General features: G+C 44.7%; 1 protein-coding gene across 2 annotated transcripts in view; it reads left to right on the plus strand.

Moving 5' to 3' along the window:
• Nucleotides 1-18,770, plus strand: part of LOC127004462 (torso-like protein) — a 19,874-nt gene extending 1,104 nt beyond the window's left edge. Inside the window, exons 1-6 of one of the 2 annotated variants that reach the window (XM_050872202.1) lie at nucleotides 7,699-8,763; nucleotides 14,041-14,245; nucleotides 14,784-15,210; nucleotides 16,223-16,424; nucleotides 17,375-17,457; nucleotides 17,787-18,770. In XM_050872202.1, the coding sequence (XP_050728159.1) occupies nucleotides 8,711-8,763; nucleotides 14,041-14,245; nucleotides 14,784-15,210; nucleotides 16,223-16,424; nucleotides 17,375-17,457; nucleotides 17,787-18,034 (1,218 nt within the window). In that variant the 5' untranslated portion in view covers nucleotides 7,699-8,710 and the 3' untranslated portion in view covers nucleotides 18,035-18,770. Of the gene's footprint in view, nucleotides 1-7,698; nucleotides 8,764-14,040; nucleotides 14,246-14,783; nucleotides 15,211-16,222; nucleotides 16,425-17,374; nucleotides 17,458-17,786 lie in introns of those variants that run through there. The other variant, XM_050872204.1, reaches the window with a different exon arrangement.
• The last annotated feature ends 116 nt before the right edge of the window (nucleotides 18,771-18,886 follow it).

Genomic DNA, 18,886 nt, shown 5'->3' on the forward strand with positions numbered 1-18,886 from the left:
TTAAAAAGAAAAAATGTAAGTACATAGTCTGATTTTGTTGATATCTTATGTTACCTACTTGTGATAAACTTTAGCGGGTCGTGCAGCAAATGGACGTCCAGAGTAACAGAGCGGCAACCAAAAGATGTAGAAATCAAGGCCGACAGAAAATCAGGTGGAGAGATGACATTAGGAGCGTTTGCCGGAGCAGGATGGAGTACACTAACACTAGACAGAGGCGGAGGACGTTGGGAAAGGCCCCTTGTCTTGCAGTGGACTAGCAATGGCTGATAGTGATGTTAACGATGATTGAAGTTAAGAAAAATATGCGAAAGAAAAATAAAACCATAAAAAAAGCATATTCCGTTTTGTGTCTCATCATTAAGAGCTTTTCCTGTCTCTGAGGCGGAAGAAGAAGAAGAAGCGAGAAAAAAAAAAAAAGATAAGGGAAAAGAAGAGACAATGACGGACTTCCCGGAGCGACGATCAGGTGTAATGATAATGACGTGCCGCTACTACTACTACTACTACTACTACCATTACTACTACTACCATTACTACTAGTACCATTACTACTACTACTACTACTACTACTACTACTACTACTACTACTACTACTTAATGTTACTGTTGATACTGCTTCTCTCTTCAACCTTTTCTTTTACCTTCTACCACTTCTTCTCCTCCTCCTTCCCCCTCCTCCTCCTCCTCCTGCTACTACTACTACTACTACTACTACTACTACTACAATAATAATAATAATGCAACTCCTGCAACAACAAATAACGAGATAATAAGTTCTGCGCAGTTTTTTTTTTCCTTTAATTAAAAGCAAATGAAGGAGGAACGGAGGAAAAAAAGGAAAGCAAGCAAGGTGTGGCCGAGGAGACGCGCCTCCGAGTGTGAATACCAGTTATAAACGTGTGTGCGTGTGTGTGTAAGAGAGAGAGAGAGAGAGAGAGAGAGAGAGAGAGAGAGAGAGAGAGAGCGTTAGTGTGTATTGACTGATTATATTTGTACCCGAGGGTGGAAAAATCTTATAGCATCATCAACAATAGTAGTAGTAGTAGTAGTAGTAGTAGTAGTAGTAGTAGTAGTAGTAGTAGTAGTAGTAGTAGTAGTAATAGTAGTAGCAATAGTAGTAGTTTCCATCCATTCGAAAGCACCATAGCGAGAGGTGACTGACTGACTGACTGACTGATGGACGGACTGACTGACTGGCTTGGGAACCTACGCACTAGTCTCCCTCCCTTCACTTCCCTTCTCTCTCTCTCTCTCTCTCTCTCTCTCTCTCTCTCTCTCTCTCTCTCTCTCTCTCTCTCTCTCTCTCTCTCTGACCTAAGAAGCTCGCCATAATATACGCAGGTGGCGACAGCGCTGTTTGTGGTGGAAATTATGGTGGTGGTGGTGACGATGGCGGGGGTGGTGCGTAAATGTCGGGACAAGAGGTGATTGTGGTGGTGGTGGTGGTGGTGATTTTGGTGGGGGTGATGGTGATGGTCATGGTGGTGGTGATGGTGATGGTCATGGTGGTGGTGATGTCTTTCATGCTCAAATGAGAGAGAGAGAGAGAGAGAGAGAGAGAGAGAGAGAGAGAGAGAGAGAGAGAGAGAGAGAGAGAGAGAGAGAGAGAGAGAGAGAGAGAGAGAGAGAGAGAGAGATAAATGAACAAGGTGGAAGTAGAGAAGAGAGTTAAGTGGAAGAGGAGGAAGTGACAGGAAATGAGGCAGAGGAGGAGGAGGAGGAGGAGGCGGAAGAGGAGGAAGGGAAAAACGACGGTGCAAAAACAATATTGTCGGTACTAATGACCCACAGAGAGAAATTAGAAAACAAATAATAATGAGGAGTGTGTGAGGAGGAGCAGGACGAGGAGGAGGAGGAAGAGGAGGGAGAGAAGGAGGAGGAGAAGGAGGCTAAAAAGAGGAAGATGAAGAGACAATTAATGATAAAAATAATACCAAAAATAAGAAGAAAAAGAAGAAAAAGAAGACGATGAAGATGAAGAAAAAGAAGTGGAGCAAAAAGAAGACGAAGATGATGAAGAAGAAAAAACAGAGGGAAAAGAAGAAGAAGAAGAAGAAGAAGAAGAAGAAGAAGAAGAAGAAGAAGAAGAAGAAGAAGAAGAAGAAGAAACAGAGGGAAAAGAAGAAGAAGAAGAAGAAGAAGAAGAAACAGAGGGAAAAGAAGAAGAAGAAGAAGAAAAGATAAAGAAGAAGAAGAAGAAGATGAAGAAGAAGCAGAAAAAGAAGAAAGTAAGGTAGTTAAGAAGACAGAAGCGAAGGAAAGCGAAAATTGTAGAGGCGGGGAGGAGAAGGAGGAGGAGGAGGAAGAAGAGCAGGTGTCAGCTAGAAGAGTCAGCACCATAATCATCTCCACCACCACCACCACCATCATCACCACCACCAGTGTTGATACGTATTTGTTAAGAGAGAGAGAGAGAGAGAGAGAGAGAGAGAGAGAGAGAGAGAGAGAGAGAGAGAGAGAGAGAGAGAGAGAGAGAGAGAGAGAGAGAGAGAGAGGCCAAAAGTTAAAAAAATAAATCTCTGCTGGCGTGATTTTTTTATTGCACACACACACACACACACACACACACACACACACACACACACACACACACACACACACACACACACACACCTAACATCTTGCCCTAGACACCCAACCCTTGAAGGTCAACGTTGTGATAACTTGTAAAGAGAGAGAGAGAGAGAGAGAGAGAGAGAGAGAGAGAGAGAGAGAGAGAGAGAGAGAGAGTACTGTTTATTTACTTTATATATTTGTTTCTTTTCTCTCTCTCTCTCTCTCTCTCTCTCTCTCTCTCTCTCTCTCTCTCTCTCTCTCTGATAAACCCATTTTTCCTTCCCGTTTTCTACTTATTTTCACACCGACTTTCCTTCCACCCACAATATAATGTTCCCCCTCCCTCCTTTTCCTCCTTCTCTCCCTCTCCTTCCCTTTTCCCCTCCTTTCCTCCCTCACCCTCCTCCCTCACCCTCCTCCCTCAAGCCTCAACAATGCTTTCCTCCTTCACTAAACCGGTCAGCCAAAAAAATATATACAATGGTCATAAAAAAAATCCTTAGTATTCATAATGGGTGGTGGAGATGGTGGTGATGGTGGTGGTGGTGACGATTGAGTTGGTAATGATGGTGAAGGTGAAGGAGGCGTAGAGAAGCATAGAAGGAGGGGGATGAACGGAGGAGGATGAAAGGAGGAGTAGGAAGTGGAGGAGAAGAAAAGGGGATGTATAGCAGAATAAGACGAGGATGAAAGGAGGAGTAGGAAGTGGAGGAGAAGAAAAGGGGATGTATAGCAGAATAAGACGAGGATGAAAGGAGGAGTAGGAAGTGGAGGAGAAGAAAAGGGGATGTATAGCAGAATAAGACGAGGATGAAAGGAGGAGTAGGAAGTGGAGGAGAAGAAAAGGGGAAGTAGAGCAGGTTAGGACGAGGATGGAAGGAGGAGCAGCAGGAGGTGGAGGAGGATGCAGTGGAAGCAGTTGTGGAGGTAATGATAGAAAATAATTAAGGAAGGTAAGTTTGAAGAAGAAAATAAGAAAATAAATGCGAAAGGTAATTTACATAGATTTATATAGATTTATTAGGTGGTCTATCCCTAAGTGATTCTACATTAGTCACATAACTCCAAAACTTTGCATTTCTACTTTAGTAAATATTAAGTTGAAGGAGGTGTCGGTCGAACTTGTTTTTAAAGGAGTCAGTCGTGTTACACTGGACCAATGAAGGCGGGAGCTTTTCCATTCTCGCACTACAACGTTGGTGAAGAAACATTTGGTGCAGTCTGAATTTACTTGTCTAGATTTAAGTTTCGTGCCATTATTTCGCAAAGTGTCATCGATCATAAACAATTTTGATTTGTCCACATTCGTAAAGCCATTAAGTATTTTAAATCATTCGATGAGTTTTCCTCGGGGGCGACGTTTCTGAAGAGAGAACATGCTAAGGGTTGAGAGCTTCTCGTCGTAGGGTTTGTTGCGCAAGGAAGGGATCCTTTTTGTTGTCCGACGCTGAAGAGAAAAAAAGGTAAAGAAAACAATGAAGGAAGGTAAATGTGGGGAAAAGAGAAATGTTGAAGAGAAGAAACTACATGAACGAAGATAAAAAGGTGAAGGAGAAAAGGAAGATGTGAACAGACAGGTGTAAAAGAAAGGGAATTGAGATGCTGAGGGAAATATGGAGGGAAGTGAGGTGTAAGGGAAGAAGGATGTTAAGGAAAGGAGGTGATGCAGGAAGGTAGGGAAGGGAGGTCAGTTAGGATAAGTAGGTCGTTTAGGTAAAATAGGGAGGGAGAAAGGTAAACGAGGTGATTAAGGGAGGCATGGAAGGAAGTGTAGTAAAGGAACTAATGAGGGAGGTCAGGTAGGAAGGGAGAAAATATGATAAAGGAAGGCAGAGTAAGGGGATAGGTAAGGGAGGAATAAGGTAAACGAGGCAATTAAGGGAGGCAAGGAAGGAACGAGGGAGGGAAAGAAACTAAGAGAGAAAGATTAGAGAGAAGGGAAAGTAGAGGGTGATTGTGGGGAAGTGAGGGAGGATGAATAGAGGGAGGGGAAAGCAGAGAGGGATTGAGGGGTAGTGAGGAAGGAAGACTAAAGAGGGGAAGACAGAGAGGATACGGGAAGTGAGGGAGGAAGACAAGAGGGAGGAAGGCAGAGGACGATGCGGGGAAGTGAGGGAGAAAAACTAAAGAGAGAGGAAGGCAGAGGGGGATGGAGGGGAAGTGAGGCAGGAAGACTAAAGAGAAGGGAAAGGGAGAGGGAAGGAAGTGAGGGAGGAAGACAAGAGATGGGAAGACACAGGGTGATGACTAGAGGGGAAGCCAAGGGGCGGTGCAGTGAGGTGGAAGGCAGGAGGAGGGAGGAAGGTTACGGGAGACAGGAAGGTAAGAGGAAGGTAAGGTAGAGAGAAAGACAGGAAGGTAAGGAAGGAGAAGATAGAGGCAGGAGGAAGGTAAGGAAGGAGAGGGAAGACAGGAAGGTAAGAGGAAGGTAAGGTAGAGAGACAAGAAGACAGGAAGGTAAAGGAAGGTAAGGTAGAGAGACAAAGAAGACAGGCAGGTAAAGATAGGGAGGTAAGGAAGAGAGGCATAGTAGACAGGGAGGTAAGAGGAAGGTAAGGTAGAGAGACAAAGAAGACAGGAAGGTAAGAGGAAGGTAAGGAAGAGAGGCATAGAAGACAGGAAGGTAAGAGGAAGGTAAGGTAGAGAGACAAAGAAGACAGGAAGGTAAGAGGAAGGTAAGGAAGAGAGACAAAGAAGACAGGAAGGTAAGAGGAAGGTAAGATAGAGAGACAAAGAAGACAGGAAGGTAAGAGGAAGGTAAGGAAGAGAGACAAAGAAGACAGGAAGGTAAGAGGAAGGTAAGGAAGACAGGCAAAGAAGACAGGAAGGTAATAAGCGATGTGAATGGACAGGTATAAAAAGCGATAAAGGGAAGATAACGAAGGGATGAAAAGGAGAAATAAGGGAGATAAAGACAGGAAGGTAAAGGGAGGAGAGGAAGGTAACTGGTACCGTGAATATAGTGGTAAGGGAGACGATTGAGGTAAGGGAAGCGATGGGTTGTAGAGGGTTCAGAAGGAGGAAGATAGGGCAGGTAAGGACATTAGGGTAAGGAAGGGAGGCGAGGGAGACAGATAAGGAAGGAAACAGTTGATGTGAACTGGAAGGTAAGGGAAGCGATGGGAAGCGAAGGGTTAAGAGGGAGGAAGATAGGGCAGGTAAGGAGATTAGGGTAAGGAAGGGAGGCGAGGGAGACAGATAAGGGAGGAAACAAGGTGACATGATGTGGGCAGGCAAGGGAGGGTCTGAGGGAGGTGTGCGCGAAGAGTGGACGTCCTTGCTCCTTCCCTCCCTTCTCTCCTCTCCCTCCCTCCCTCCCTCCCTCCGTCGGGGCATGACTCTCGGCCCAGTGGCACGAGGGGCGTCGCGGAGTGGGAAAAAAAGTGGGCAAAAAAGAACAGAGCAAGGAAAGGCGGATTGTATGAGTAATTAGAGAAGGAGTGGTCTGTCTGTCTGTCTGTCATCTGTTTGTCTGTTGTCTGTCTGTCTGTCTGTCTGTATATATGTATGTATGTATGTATGTATGTATGTCTCCGTCTGTTTTTGTATGTATTTTGTCACCATCTGTCTATTTTGTCACTATATCTATTTTGCCACTGTCTATTTTGTCACCATCTGTCTATTTTGTCACTATATCTATTTTGTCACTATGTCTATTTTGTCACTATCTATTTTGTCACTATGTCTATTTTGTCACTATGTCTATTTTGCCACTGTCTATTTTGTCACTATCTGTCTATTTTGTCACTATGTCTATTTTGCCACTGTCTATTTTGTCACTATCTGTCTATGTATTTTGTCACTGTCTATTTTGTCGCTATCTGTCTATTTTGCCACCATTTGTCTAATAAAATCGAACTATCACACGACGCCGAGATACTGCAGGAGAAAACTTAATCAGCGTCTCACAAGAGTGGTCAAGTAACTGGATGGTGAAATCTAACATCGCCAAGTGCAGCAGCGTGGAGGAAAAAATAACGCCCTTGATACATGTAAATGAGGTAATATGTATGTGTGTCGAGGCCATTCCAACCGCGATACGTTTAAGAATTACGAACTGTTTTGTAATGCTGGTTCCAGTTTTACCCGACGTCAGCATCTTGAAATGGATAAGCATCCCTTGAAAGCCCGGTTAATCATCCTTGTGGCCTTGGAGAACAGCCGTAATTGGAGCCCGATACGTTTAAGAATTATGAACCGTTTAGTGATGCTGGTGCCGGTTTTACCCGATTTCTGCATCTTAACGGGAAAATCACCCATGAACACCCAGGTAATCTTCTCTATGACCTTGGGAAACAGCCGTAATTGGAGCCGGATACGTTTAAGAATTATGAATTGCTTTGTGATGGTGCTAGTTTTACCCGATTTCTGCATCTTAACGGGAAAATCACCCATGAACACCCAGTTAATCTTCTCTATGACCTTGGGGAACAGTCGTAACGGGAGCCCGCTACGTTTCAGAACATGGACCAGTATGTCTTGAAACTAGTCCGTGTGAGCCAATACCCGTCTGTGACCAGCTAATCGACGGGGCCCTCTGTCTGTGTGTCTGTGTTCGTGACTTGCCTTCATGCTGGCAACAAGAGCTCGGACCCACGAACACACGGACAGACGGACGGACGGGCGCGGGCAAGGAGGTTAATAAGTCGCCTTGGGTGCGCGGATGTCACCACCGAGCCGGCCAGTTCTTCTTGCGTCGCTCCTTGGCATTAAGTTTGACATTGAAACTTTTTTATGGCGCGGACCAAAGTTCAGGGTCAGCGCGTCTACCTGAACCAGCCTGGGCACGAGAGGTCCTGACCGTTGCAGTGCCCGGCGACCATGCAAGACTGTGGGGGTGGGGGTGGTCACAAGAGAGAGAGAGAGAGAGAGAGAGAGAGAGAGAGAGAGAGAGAGAGAGAGAGAGAGAGAGAAACGTGCAACATCGTGTTAATGGAAAGTTGTACAGCTGAGAGATGGTCCATAACTGTGTGTGTGTGTGTGTGTGTGTGTGTGTGTGTGTGTGTGTGTGTTGGGGGAGGGGGGCAGCGTGAGGGGGCGGGTGGGCCCGTGACGCCCTGCTGGAACCTGGCGGCCCCGCCTTGGCCGCCGCCGCTCTCAAGGCCCATCGCTGGAGCGGCGAGGCGCTGAGGCTGCTGGACCAGTCTTGCAGCAGCAGTGCCGGGGTCCAGACACACTCCTGGACGCAGGACAGCGGTGTACATGTGCAAGGGTGAAAGGCAAGACAGTGAAAGTGCTGACTGAGCGCGAAATGAGTTATGAAATACTGCGGTGGCGATGAGGCGGCGCGCCGGGGTGCATGACTGTCACGCTAACTCGCCAGCACTGTTGATGGGCGGTCTTCTCGGCCATACTAACCGTTGACCACCACTCTAATACGTGGAAGGACGTCACTTTTCATTAGGGGCTTCACCCCCTCCCCCCGCCCCCGACGAAAAACACGCTACACCTGAAGGTGAGGCGTTCGTGTGTGTTGACGCGGCGCCACGTGGTCGTCACGCTCTCACGCCCGCTCACCTGCCGCCCGGCGTGCACCGCCCACACATCACCTCCTTCAGGCGAGGCTCAACCCGACCAAGTCTCCCGTCAATCCGGCCGTCAACCCAGCACTGCAAGGAGCCGCAGTCCCTCACCTTTTACCTACGAGGAAAGAGACCTGCTGACCTGTAAGGGCGTGGTCTGGCCCGGATCTCGGAGGCTGGAGGACCTACATACATACACACGAATACACATACACACGTACATACTCGGCCAAGCTCAGGTCCAGGTGTGGCTGTGGCCCATTTAGTGAAGCTGCTGACCCGCCGTGGCGGACTCGAGGCCGTCCAGATCAATCCCCCGGTGCCCTCGCAATGCAGTGTCATAATGTGTAGCTAACGGGACTGAGAAGAAAGTGGACGTGTTCCTGCCGAGTGTGCCCCGATCTGTGTCCGTCTGTGTTCCCGCAACCCCTGACAAGTCTATTTTAGTTTGGACGAAAACACGCATCTATACGGGTGCTTCAGCTTCCATACCCAAGGCGTTCTACTGCGTCCCCATTCACACGTGTCCTTGAAGTGAACGGACAATTAAAGCCTTACCAAGGACACTCAGCAAAACCCGAGTAAGCGCGGGAGGAAGGCGGGGCGTGGGGGCGCCGGCCCAGCATGGGATGGAGGCACTCAACTCGACCGTGTGTGATGCGGTCCGCAGCCACCTCAGCGCGTGAGTTTATTGCTTGGAGGGGCATCAGGCTGCCCCACAGTGCACTCAGTTACAATACTAATTACAATAAGTTACTTGGGACTAGAATAAGTTACTTGGGACTAGAATAAGTTACTTGGGACTAGAATAAGTTATTTGGGATTACATTAAAATATCTATTATTAAAATAGGTTACTCTGAATTACAATAAGTTACTCTGAATTACAATAAGTTACTCTGAATTACAATAAGTTACTCTGAATTACAATAAGTTACTCTGAATTACAATAAGTTACTCTGAATTGCAATAAGTTACTCTGAATTGCAATAAGTTACTCTGAATTACAATAAGTTACTCTGAATTACAATAAGTTACTCTGAATTGCAATAAATTACTCAAAAAATCAGAAGTGCCACATATTAATAAATCGAAATACATTAAGTTATTCAAAATATATACAATAAGCCCCTCGAAATACAATGTCACTCGAAATCCAATAAGTTACTTGGGGTTACGATACATTTCTTGACATTACAGTAAGTTGATAATACGCTTCTAAAATTGGTACCGATCTACTGATCGGTACCAATTTTTTTTATTAATGTTTACTTTTTTGTGCCCTTGAGCTGTCTCCTTTGCTGTAAAAAAAAAAATAATAATAATGGGTTGTGTTACGTAAGGGGGAGGGAGAGGAGGCTGAGAAAATAACGATGCAGTAGAATTAGTAGTAGTAATAGTAGTAGTAGTAGTAGTAGTAGTAGTAGTAGTAGTAGTAGTAGTAGTAGTAGTAGTAGTAGTAGTAGTAGTAGTAGTAGTAGTAGTAGTAGTAGTAGTAGTAGTAGTAGTAGTAGTAGTAGTAGTAGCAGCAGCAGTAGTAGTAGTAGTAGTAGGTGAAGACGGGGGATGAGAAAAAGTAAAATAGGCAAAGGATGAAGTAGTGGAAAAGGAGGAGAAAAAGAAGGAAAAAGAAAAGCAGAAAAATAAGAAAGGAGCAAAAGAAAAGAAAAAAAGAACTAGAATGAAGAAAAAAAGGAAAAAAGAAAGCCGAAAACGAAAAAAAAAAGAAACGAAGAAAAAAAAAAAAGAGATGAAGGGGAACGAAAATGCGTCTGAGCGGCTCCTTCTCATCTCCCTTCAAGCAGAGGATGAAAGTGTGACCTGCCTGGCGATCACTCTTGACCCGCGTGCTTGACCCGCGACCCCTGACCCGCCGCGGCCGACCTTCCATCAGGGTGAGAGGGAGAGAGATAGAGAGAGAGAATGGAAGGCGGCGGAGGCAATGGTGGTGGTGGTGGTGGTGGTGATGGTGGTGGTGGTGGTGATATGGTAAGAAGGAAGGAAGGAAGGAACGAACGAAAGAAGGAAGGAAGGAAGAAGGGAGGAAGGAAAGATGGAAAGAAGGAAGAAAGGAGGAAGGAGGGAAGGGGAGAATGAAAAGAGGATGGTAGGGAGGAAGAAAGAAAGAAAGAAAGAAAGAAAGGAAGGAAGGCAGGAAGGATGGATGGAAAGAAGAAAGGAAGGAAAAAGGGAATTAAGAACAAATGAAAGAAAGGAGGAAAGGAAAGAAGGGAGGAAGGAAAGAAAGAAGCTATGCGGGAAGGCAGGAAGGAAGGAAGGAGGAACGGATGAAAAGGAGGAAGGAGAGAATGATTGAAATGAAGGAGGGAAGGAGGAAGAAACGAAAGGAAAACAAGAAAGGAAACTCAAAGAAAGAAAAAAAAGGAGAGAATGAAGAAGAAACGGAAAGAAAAATAAGAAGGATTAACACTCGACGAAGGAAATAATAAACAGAAGGGAAAGAGGAAGAAAGGGAAAGGGAAAGGGCAAGGATGGAAACTCATAAAGGTGACTCAACACAATCGTTCATCAGCGGGAGACGTATGCGCGTTGCCACATCGCCCCGCTCCGTCACCTTGGCCTTTGAGCCGCCGAGTGAAGGAGCCAGCAACGGGTCATATTCTTAAACATTCGACGCACAAGCATACGCGTTTCACAAGGCTTTCATTGGGGTTTAGGGCATTTCCATGGGTAGTTTTATGACCCTGGCGGTAGTTTGGTATGGGTCATATTCAGCATTCGGCGCACAAGCATACACGTTTCACAAGGCTTTCGTAGGAGTTCAGGACATTTCCATGGGTAGTTTTATGACCCTGGTGGTACTTGGGTAAGGCTTCTGTACCATGAACGTGCAAAAAGGCTCACGAGAACGCATCTAACCTCTTTTTTGCCTTTTGGAATAATATGCGTAAGAGTCGGAAGCGTTTAAGGAATACCGACGATTTAACATTTCAGCACACAGACACATACACATTTGACAAGGCTTTCGTAGGCGTTCAGGGCATTTCCATGGGTAGTTTTATGACCCTGGTGGTAGTTGGGTAATGCTTCTGTACCATGAACGTGCAAAATGGCTCACGAAAACGCATCTACCCTCTTTCTTGGCCTTTTGAAATAATGTGTGTAAGAGTTGGAAGCGTCTAAGGAATACTGATCATATTTTTTAACATTTCGGCGCACAAACACACACATTTGACAAGGCTTTCGCAGGAGTTTAGGGAGTATATTCTCAGACGCTTCGACACCTTCGTGCTTCTATTCAAAAGTGGTCTCGTTGAAGTTTTAATGACTCCCATGGGCCGTTTCATGACCCTGGCGATCGATTAGCAAGGTTTCTGCGCCATGAAGGGGGAAAACACTCACGAGAACCTGTCTTATATTCTCCGTGGCCTTCAAAAATAGCAGTGATGAGAGCTCGAAGCGTTTGAGAATACGTGTCTTGGGTATTTCCATGGGTAGTTTTATGACCCTGGCGGTATAGTGTGACCCTTCCTCTGTGTCATGAACGTAACAAAACACTCATGAGGTTAAGAATAAGCTCCTTTGTGGCCTTTTAAAATACCTGATGAATGAAGCGGAAGCGTCTGAGAGAATGCCATCCATCAACATCCCTCGAAGGAGCGAACAAAAGGGTGGAGAAAAATAATGTACCCTGTGGAAATACGCTGACCGCCCCCCTCCCTCAAGGCTCCGCAGGTGAAAATATTATAATTGGAAAGCGGCGGCAAGACAATGATCGGTATTATAAGACACTTTTCGCTTCTCACATCAGCTATTTAAGATCAAAGATTGGGTCAGTCGGGTCGTAATGAGTTTTTCTTCAGGTTCACGGTACAGAAGAAGGGTCAAACTACCACCAGGGTCATAGAACTACTACTGGAAATGCACACAACTCCTATGAAAGCCTTGTCAAATAAGTGTTCTTGGGCGGTGAAATGTTTAATGATACGAGACAATGGTTCTTAAAAGTCTTCGGGACCGTGAAGATAGAGGTGTTACGTAATCGCTATTGTCAGCATGGAAAGGTTTTTATATTACTCGCGGTGGGAAATGTGAGGTATAATGATCGTGGTGAAAAGAATTACATGCATATTTTTTTTTCTTTTCTACTTCCCTCCTCTTCTCGTCTGTACTTAAACATGATTAATGGTATGAAAAATGCTAAGCGGAATGCACTGATAGACGGTGGAAGCTTTGAGGTATACTAATTCTGTGGTTAAAAACACGTACACCTCGTCTTTTAATTTTTATTTACAACCACTTTTTTTTTTTGTATGATTTAAAGTCTAAAAAAACGTTGTACTCACTTATCGATGATGGACGCCGAAAACTTTGAGAAATGATAATCTTGTGGTTGAAAAGTCCATACTATAAATCATTTTCTTTTTTTTTACAACAAGAGTCGGCTCAAGGGCAACAAAAACAGTGTATATAAAAAAGCCCGCTACTTGCCGCTCCCAACAACAGAAAATAGTAGCGTGGCCAAGAAGGAGGTCAATTTCGGGTGGAGAGGAGTCTTGATATTTCCTCTTCTTGTTTCCTTTTTTTCCCCTTAATAGTCTTGAAAACGCTTACCTTATTTTTTTCTTCCTTTTCTTCTGTATACCTGATAAAATGAATCGATGCATGCGGTGAACGATGACTCGAAAAGATGCGCATGACTAGGTATTACATATGCCGTATTCAACCGTCCCAATACATACATTGATATTTCCTCTTCTTGTTTCCATTTTTTCCCCTTAATAGTCTTGAAAACGCTTACCTTATGTTTTTCTTCCTTTTCTTCTGTATACCTGATAAAATGAATCGATGCATGCGGTGAACGATGACTCGAAAAGATGCGCATGACTATTACATATGCCGCATTCAACCGCCCCAATGCATATCGTCGCTGTTCTCAAAATGTTTAGTTTAAGAAATGTACCGAGAGGTGCAACTACATCATGGACCTTGCATGCCAAAGGGACGCCCACACACCTCGTTGCTTGAACTAGTCACTGTATCCTGTCATGAGGTGCTTGGGATGGGAAGGGAACTTGCATGGAGACGTATTCACAGCAACGCTGCCAGATTGTCTTACTCAGCCTTTTATATTTACCGACTTCCGGCCCGAAAACTGTCTCATGGACCCCAATAAGGAGATTCACTTACAATTATCGTTAAAATAGTTAATTCCTGATGTTTCTTGGCAATAATTAGGCGTGCGAAACCGGTAAATATTATGCTCTGAGTACGATAATCTGGCAACAGTGATTCAGAGGGGCACCCGGGGTTGGCGCCGTAGGGTGGGTGAAGCAACGCGCCCCTCGCATACACCCCTACTGATTGATTGATACCCCGTCATGAAAATCCATCATGCTTCCAATTTCCACGCCACAGATATTCCCATTAAACTATATTTTAAGTAACCATCCGTAACCCTGAATGAAAATCCCTCCTGCATCCCTCAGTGTTCCTCCCATTCACCAGGGTTCCTCAGCGTGCAAGTCGTTCTCCAGCGTCGAGTAGCGATAGACTATACGTACCCGGGACTGTTGTTTCTTGAGAGAGAGAGAGAGAGAGAGAGAGAGAGTGTCTTATTCCTGCAGTCATGAGAATATTGAAGGATAACAATGAGGTTAGATTTCAAAATATTACTCTCTCTCTCTCTCTCTCTCTCTCTCTTCGCTGCATTCAATGTTCCGGTACACAACCTTAACCTATATGTATTTTTTTTTTCGTACATAAACTGGTTTCCTCACTGGCGTTTGATAAGTTCCTTGTTGCTATGTGATCCTCCCGTCTTTTGCGGTCTGTTGGTCGGTGTTTGTCTGTCTATTTCACCTGTCTGTCCAATCTCTCTCTCTCTCTCTCTCTCTCTCTCTCTCTCTCTCTCTCTCTCTCTCTCTCTCTCTCTCTCTCTCCTGTTCAGTGCCTCACATCTCCTAAGCTCTCCCTCTCTACCTCCCTCCCTCTCTCAGGTGTGACACAGCCATGGCCATGGGCAGGACGGAGCCGTGGGTTACCCTGGTGGTGGCGGTCTGCGTGCTGTGCGGAGAGACGGAGGCGAGCGCCGCGGCCAGGCGTCAAGCCTACTACGACAATGAACTCCTCAGCGACAACTTCCAAGTGGGCCGCTCCCTGAACCTGATGCCTCGCTACGGCTTCCTCACGCTGTCCATTAAAGTAAGTACCTACTGAATGTTAAAATACGTTGTTTCTGTGCCACTGGACAATCATCAACCTTGCAACACACGAAGGTAATTCTAAATGATAAAACAGGCTCAATCTGAAACTAATCTAACAACTATATGCATACGAACTTCTCCCCGTTCAACTTTGAAGATCCTTACAGTTTTAATGGGGTGAGGTTACTTTTTGTAGAGGGTTCAGGCAAGGCCTTGGTTCAGGCTATTATTCTGGTGGGGCCAAGCTATTTTGGGTCGGGCTAGGTTACTGTACTGGCTAAGTTGCTATTTTGATGGGGGAAAGTTAGTTTCGGTAGAATTAGGTTACTAGAGTAGTGAGACTAGCTTACTTTTTTGGATGGTTACTATTTGGATGGAGGTAAGTTACTTTATTGTTAAGGATACGTGATTAATGGGTTTGGTTACTATGCTTTAGGTTACGGGTCGGTACGTTCTTAATTATGCACACTTACCAAGTTTTCAGTCATGCAACAAACGAAAAACACAACTAACGTCTCCTTTCCTCCCTCTCGAAGGTTTTCTCTAATCGCGGCGACAACAACTGGCTCTTCCGGGAGAACACTGTCGAGGTGTTCGAGAAGAATTCGTACTGGTCACGCCACACCCCCGTGAGGCCCGCTGCCCCGCCGCCGCCGCCCCCGCAGAACCCAGACAACCCAGAAGACTCGCCAAGCACCACGCCGGCCCCTTCCCAGACCCCGCGACGACCTTACGACCCACACTTCCTCATCGACTTCTGTGACAACGTGCGGGACTTGCTCGTGGCTTACTTCGATAACTTCTACATCGAGGGCGTGCCGGAGCCCCACCGTGCCTTCACCAGCTCCATCTCCCTCAAGGCCACCGCGCAGCACCTCGGCATCCATCAGACTTACCTCAGCTCAGAGTATTCCTTCGTGCTGGTCAGGCTCTTCCGCCGCAGCAGACGGGCGACGCTAGCGGGTGAGTCCTGGCGCTGCGGCGAGTATGCTCCTCACTCTTGTTGTCACTCATATCTTCCTTTGTCGTTCCTCCAGTCACTCCCCTGTCTCTTCCCTCCCTCAATCACCAGCACAGTTACTCTATGGAATTACGACTTCCATCAACGTCTCTTCACTTTGTCACCTTGTCTTTAAACCTTGGTCCTGTGCTTCCTTCTGCTTCTTCGCGTTGCCGTAGACTGAGTAGGAGCAGCACAGCACTAGCAGGAGCAGCGCTTTGGTTCAGTGGTTCGATCAGTTCCGAATCGAATTTGTTTTAGTATGCACATATTTCAGCGCCCCAAGTGTACGTGCCAAAGCAGGAACCTTGCTTGTGACTCGAAATATTTATGAAAACATGTCTAAATAACTTATTGTAGTCTCGTTACAATCTGAATCGTCATCGTGAGCACAAGTTCGGCACCGTTAATAGTTCATCATCGTTCGGTAGTTTTCAGGCTGCTGTTGAATATGACCACAAAGTGACATATTAAAGAAGTTGACTCACGACGTTCATATCAGATTCATATTTTTTTCTGAGTCGTCAGGTTGTTTTTGAGTGACTGCAAGGAGGAGACATGTTGAAACCACTCTTGACTCATCACTAATGCTTAAATGTGAGACTATGCGGCACCTTTTTTTTTTTTTTTTTTTTTTTTTTGAGGGAGTGAGGACGTGTTGCCCCCTCCCCCTTTCTCTTTTGTACCCTTTGCCAGCCTCCTTTCCATACAAAAAGTAGTAGTAGTAGTAGTAGTAGTAGTAGTAGTAGTAGTAGTAGTAGCAGCAAATGAATAGCCACAAAATCACACACTGACTAACACATGTGCAATATAGTAGAATAAGGACCAAAAACATTGAAACTATTGATGTAAAACCTCTTTCGCTTCTTATCTCCTCTTCTCACATCCTCAAACACCCTTCCCTCCATATACTTTCCACTCCACACCTTTAATCTCCCTTTCCTTCTCCTCAACCTCTCCCCGCCTCCCCCACAGGCCACTTGGCACTCACGGGCAGCTTCAAGAGTGCCGTGGGCCGCATCCGTGTTGGCTCCATGGAATCGGTGAATCAGTTCCTGGACCAGTACGGGACCCACGTGATCACCGAGTACGAGGTAGGTGACGTGCTCTACCAAGTGTACGTCTTCGGCAACAGGACCTACTCGGACTTCAAGAACAACTTCGCCATGAGCCAGAGGTGAGTTAGTAAGTTAGTTAGTCGGTCAGTTGGCTAGTCAATTAGTTAGTTAATCAGTTCATTGGTTAGTAAGCAGTTAGTTAATAGGTGGTTGGTTAGTCAGTAAGTCAATTGGTCAGTCAGTTAGTCTGGTAGGTGATTGGTTGGTTGGCTAGTTAGTATTTAGAGTCATTCATTTAGTTAGTCAGTTAGTTAGTTAGCCAATTGGTCAGTCAGCATTTGGTTTGTAAATTAGGTGGTTGCTTGGATAGATACTTAGTTATTCAGTCCGTCAGTCAGTTGGTTGGCTAGTTAGTGGTTATGAAAAATAGTTGGCTGATTATAGTTAGTTTTGATTGACTGATTTGTTAACTGCCAAAAACTTAGCATTCACTGGCAGAGGAAGCAACATGCATGCACAAAGCAAAGAACACATACCTAATTCTGAATCTGGAAAAGTTTCATACTTCACCCCTTATCAGGAAGTGACATCATCAGAATGAGTAACTAAAGGAGGATTAATTTCAAATATATAAAGAAAATGACAACAGCCTTAACCTGGTAGCAGCGGGGATCATGTTTCTTAAAGGTCCCTCTAAGCGAGAAAAATGAGAAATCATCACGCAACAAACCATATCATAATATATATCAAAGCATTTTGTGATCAGTTAATGTATCATCTATTTTGGGGGGGTTTATATCATGGCACAAATTTGGCCCGTCGCTGCTACCGGGTTAAATGTATTTCTTCCTGACATTATCTTGACAATAGGTGTTGAGTGTTTGCTTTTGGCACCATCTCAAGAAATCACCGCTTATTACATTCCTGAGAAAACAGAATACCTAAGGTTATCGAGGGAAGCAACTACCCATATGCTACACCTACTCTATGTGTCTTTGCATGAAGTATGGCCAGTGCACATAATGACAAATTACTAGTATATTACAACTGCTTCCTCCCTGTCCTGCAGCAGTGAGAATGAGCTGATGAGGATGGAACGCTACTTCACACCCTCCCATGCCTTGCACATTGGACGGGTCAAGTTGGCTTCAGGTAAAGACGAATATGTCTGTTGTCTTACACCTGAGTGCCCAGGGAGAGGAGTAGACTAATGAGTGTCAATGTGTCAATGTTTTCCTATTTAGAGTTTACATAAAGAAAGCGATGATAAAAGAATTCTGGGACAAATCCACTACTGAAGAGAAAGAAGTGATCAGTTTGACAAGTGATTTGAGCACAAATTGTTTTAAACATCTATAGAAATAATGTTTCAGCTAGAACAACAATGGCCTAACCTTTGTAGATTAATAAAGAAACTATATATCCACAATTCAGAAGAACAACAGCAACCTAACCTTCACATAAAAAATATTTCTCCACAGGCAACCCTGAGTTTGAAGTGACAATAAGGAGGGAGCTCTTGAAGATCACGGTTTTCCGCATCTACCACAGCATCTTCATGATCTTCAAGAACAAAGAGCTGGAGAAGCGCCTGGAGCAGCTGGACGGTGAGGTGATACTGGGCCTGAAGCTGGAGAAGATCACCAAGATTGTCCCCAAGTCACCAGAACGACACTGGCTTGGTGAGATCCTGGACAATGTTCTTTCTCTCTTCTATGTGACAATGTGAACAGAATGAGACACTGCAGGATGGGGAAAAATGGCCAAGGCAGAGAATGACCAATGAAATAAACAAGATAAATGAGGCAACAATGAAGCAGGATTGGCAAGATGAGAGGAAATCAGATAAATGTGAAGGACACAGGCTTGCTAATAATGCATGGTGTGAAAAATTATATGCTGGCAAAGAACAAGGAAAAACAAATATGTGTGGAACAACCAAAAACCCGGTGATGGAAAATGGACCTAGGTGAAAATAATGAGAAAAAGAAAATGACCTAGAATTAAATGAGAGATGAAAACAGGTGGTGCAAAGAAAAAATAGTAACCTACAACTGAGATGGCTTAACTGTAGGAAACTTCACTTGGGACTGAATGTTGAGGATGTTGGAGATTTGCTAGTGCAGATAAACATATAATAAAAGAAGTATATCCACCCAAGTGCTTGTGTTAAGTGCCTCGGCTCCTCTTCAAAACACCTCTCACTGCACGCTTGTTCTGTATCAGCCTTCCAAGTGCACACAGTGTGGAGGACAGTGTCTGAGAGGGGCAGTTGCTGAGTGTACAAATATCCGCTTTTAAAGGATATGATCTATTTTTAGTATCTGAAGTTCCTATTGCTCTATTGTCTGAGTGAAAGGTTTATTTCTATACGTATTACAATTATGGCTTTGCTGCTGAACAATACTGTTGACTATTTTCTATAATTAAAAGAAAAGCTTCTAAATAAATAGTACAAAACAAGACTGACTAATTTTTGGTAATGATCCTTTTGTTTTCCATTTGTTTATTGTGAAGTTGAGTGGATAAAATGTAAAATATCAATTTGGTCTATCTGTGTGGACAGGATGGATGATGGACT

The sequence above is a fragment of the Eriocheir sinensis genome, chromosome 28 (assembly GCF_024679095.1).
Source record: "Eriocheir sinensis breed Jianghai 21 chromosome 28, ASM2467909v1, whole genome shotgun sequence".
Lineage (NCBI taxonomy): Eukaryota > Metazoa > Arthropoda > Malacostraca > Decapoda > Varunidae > Eriocheir > Eriocheir sinensis.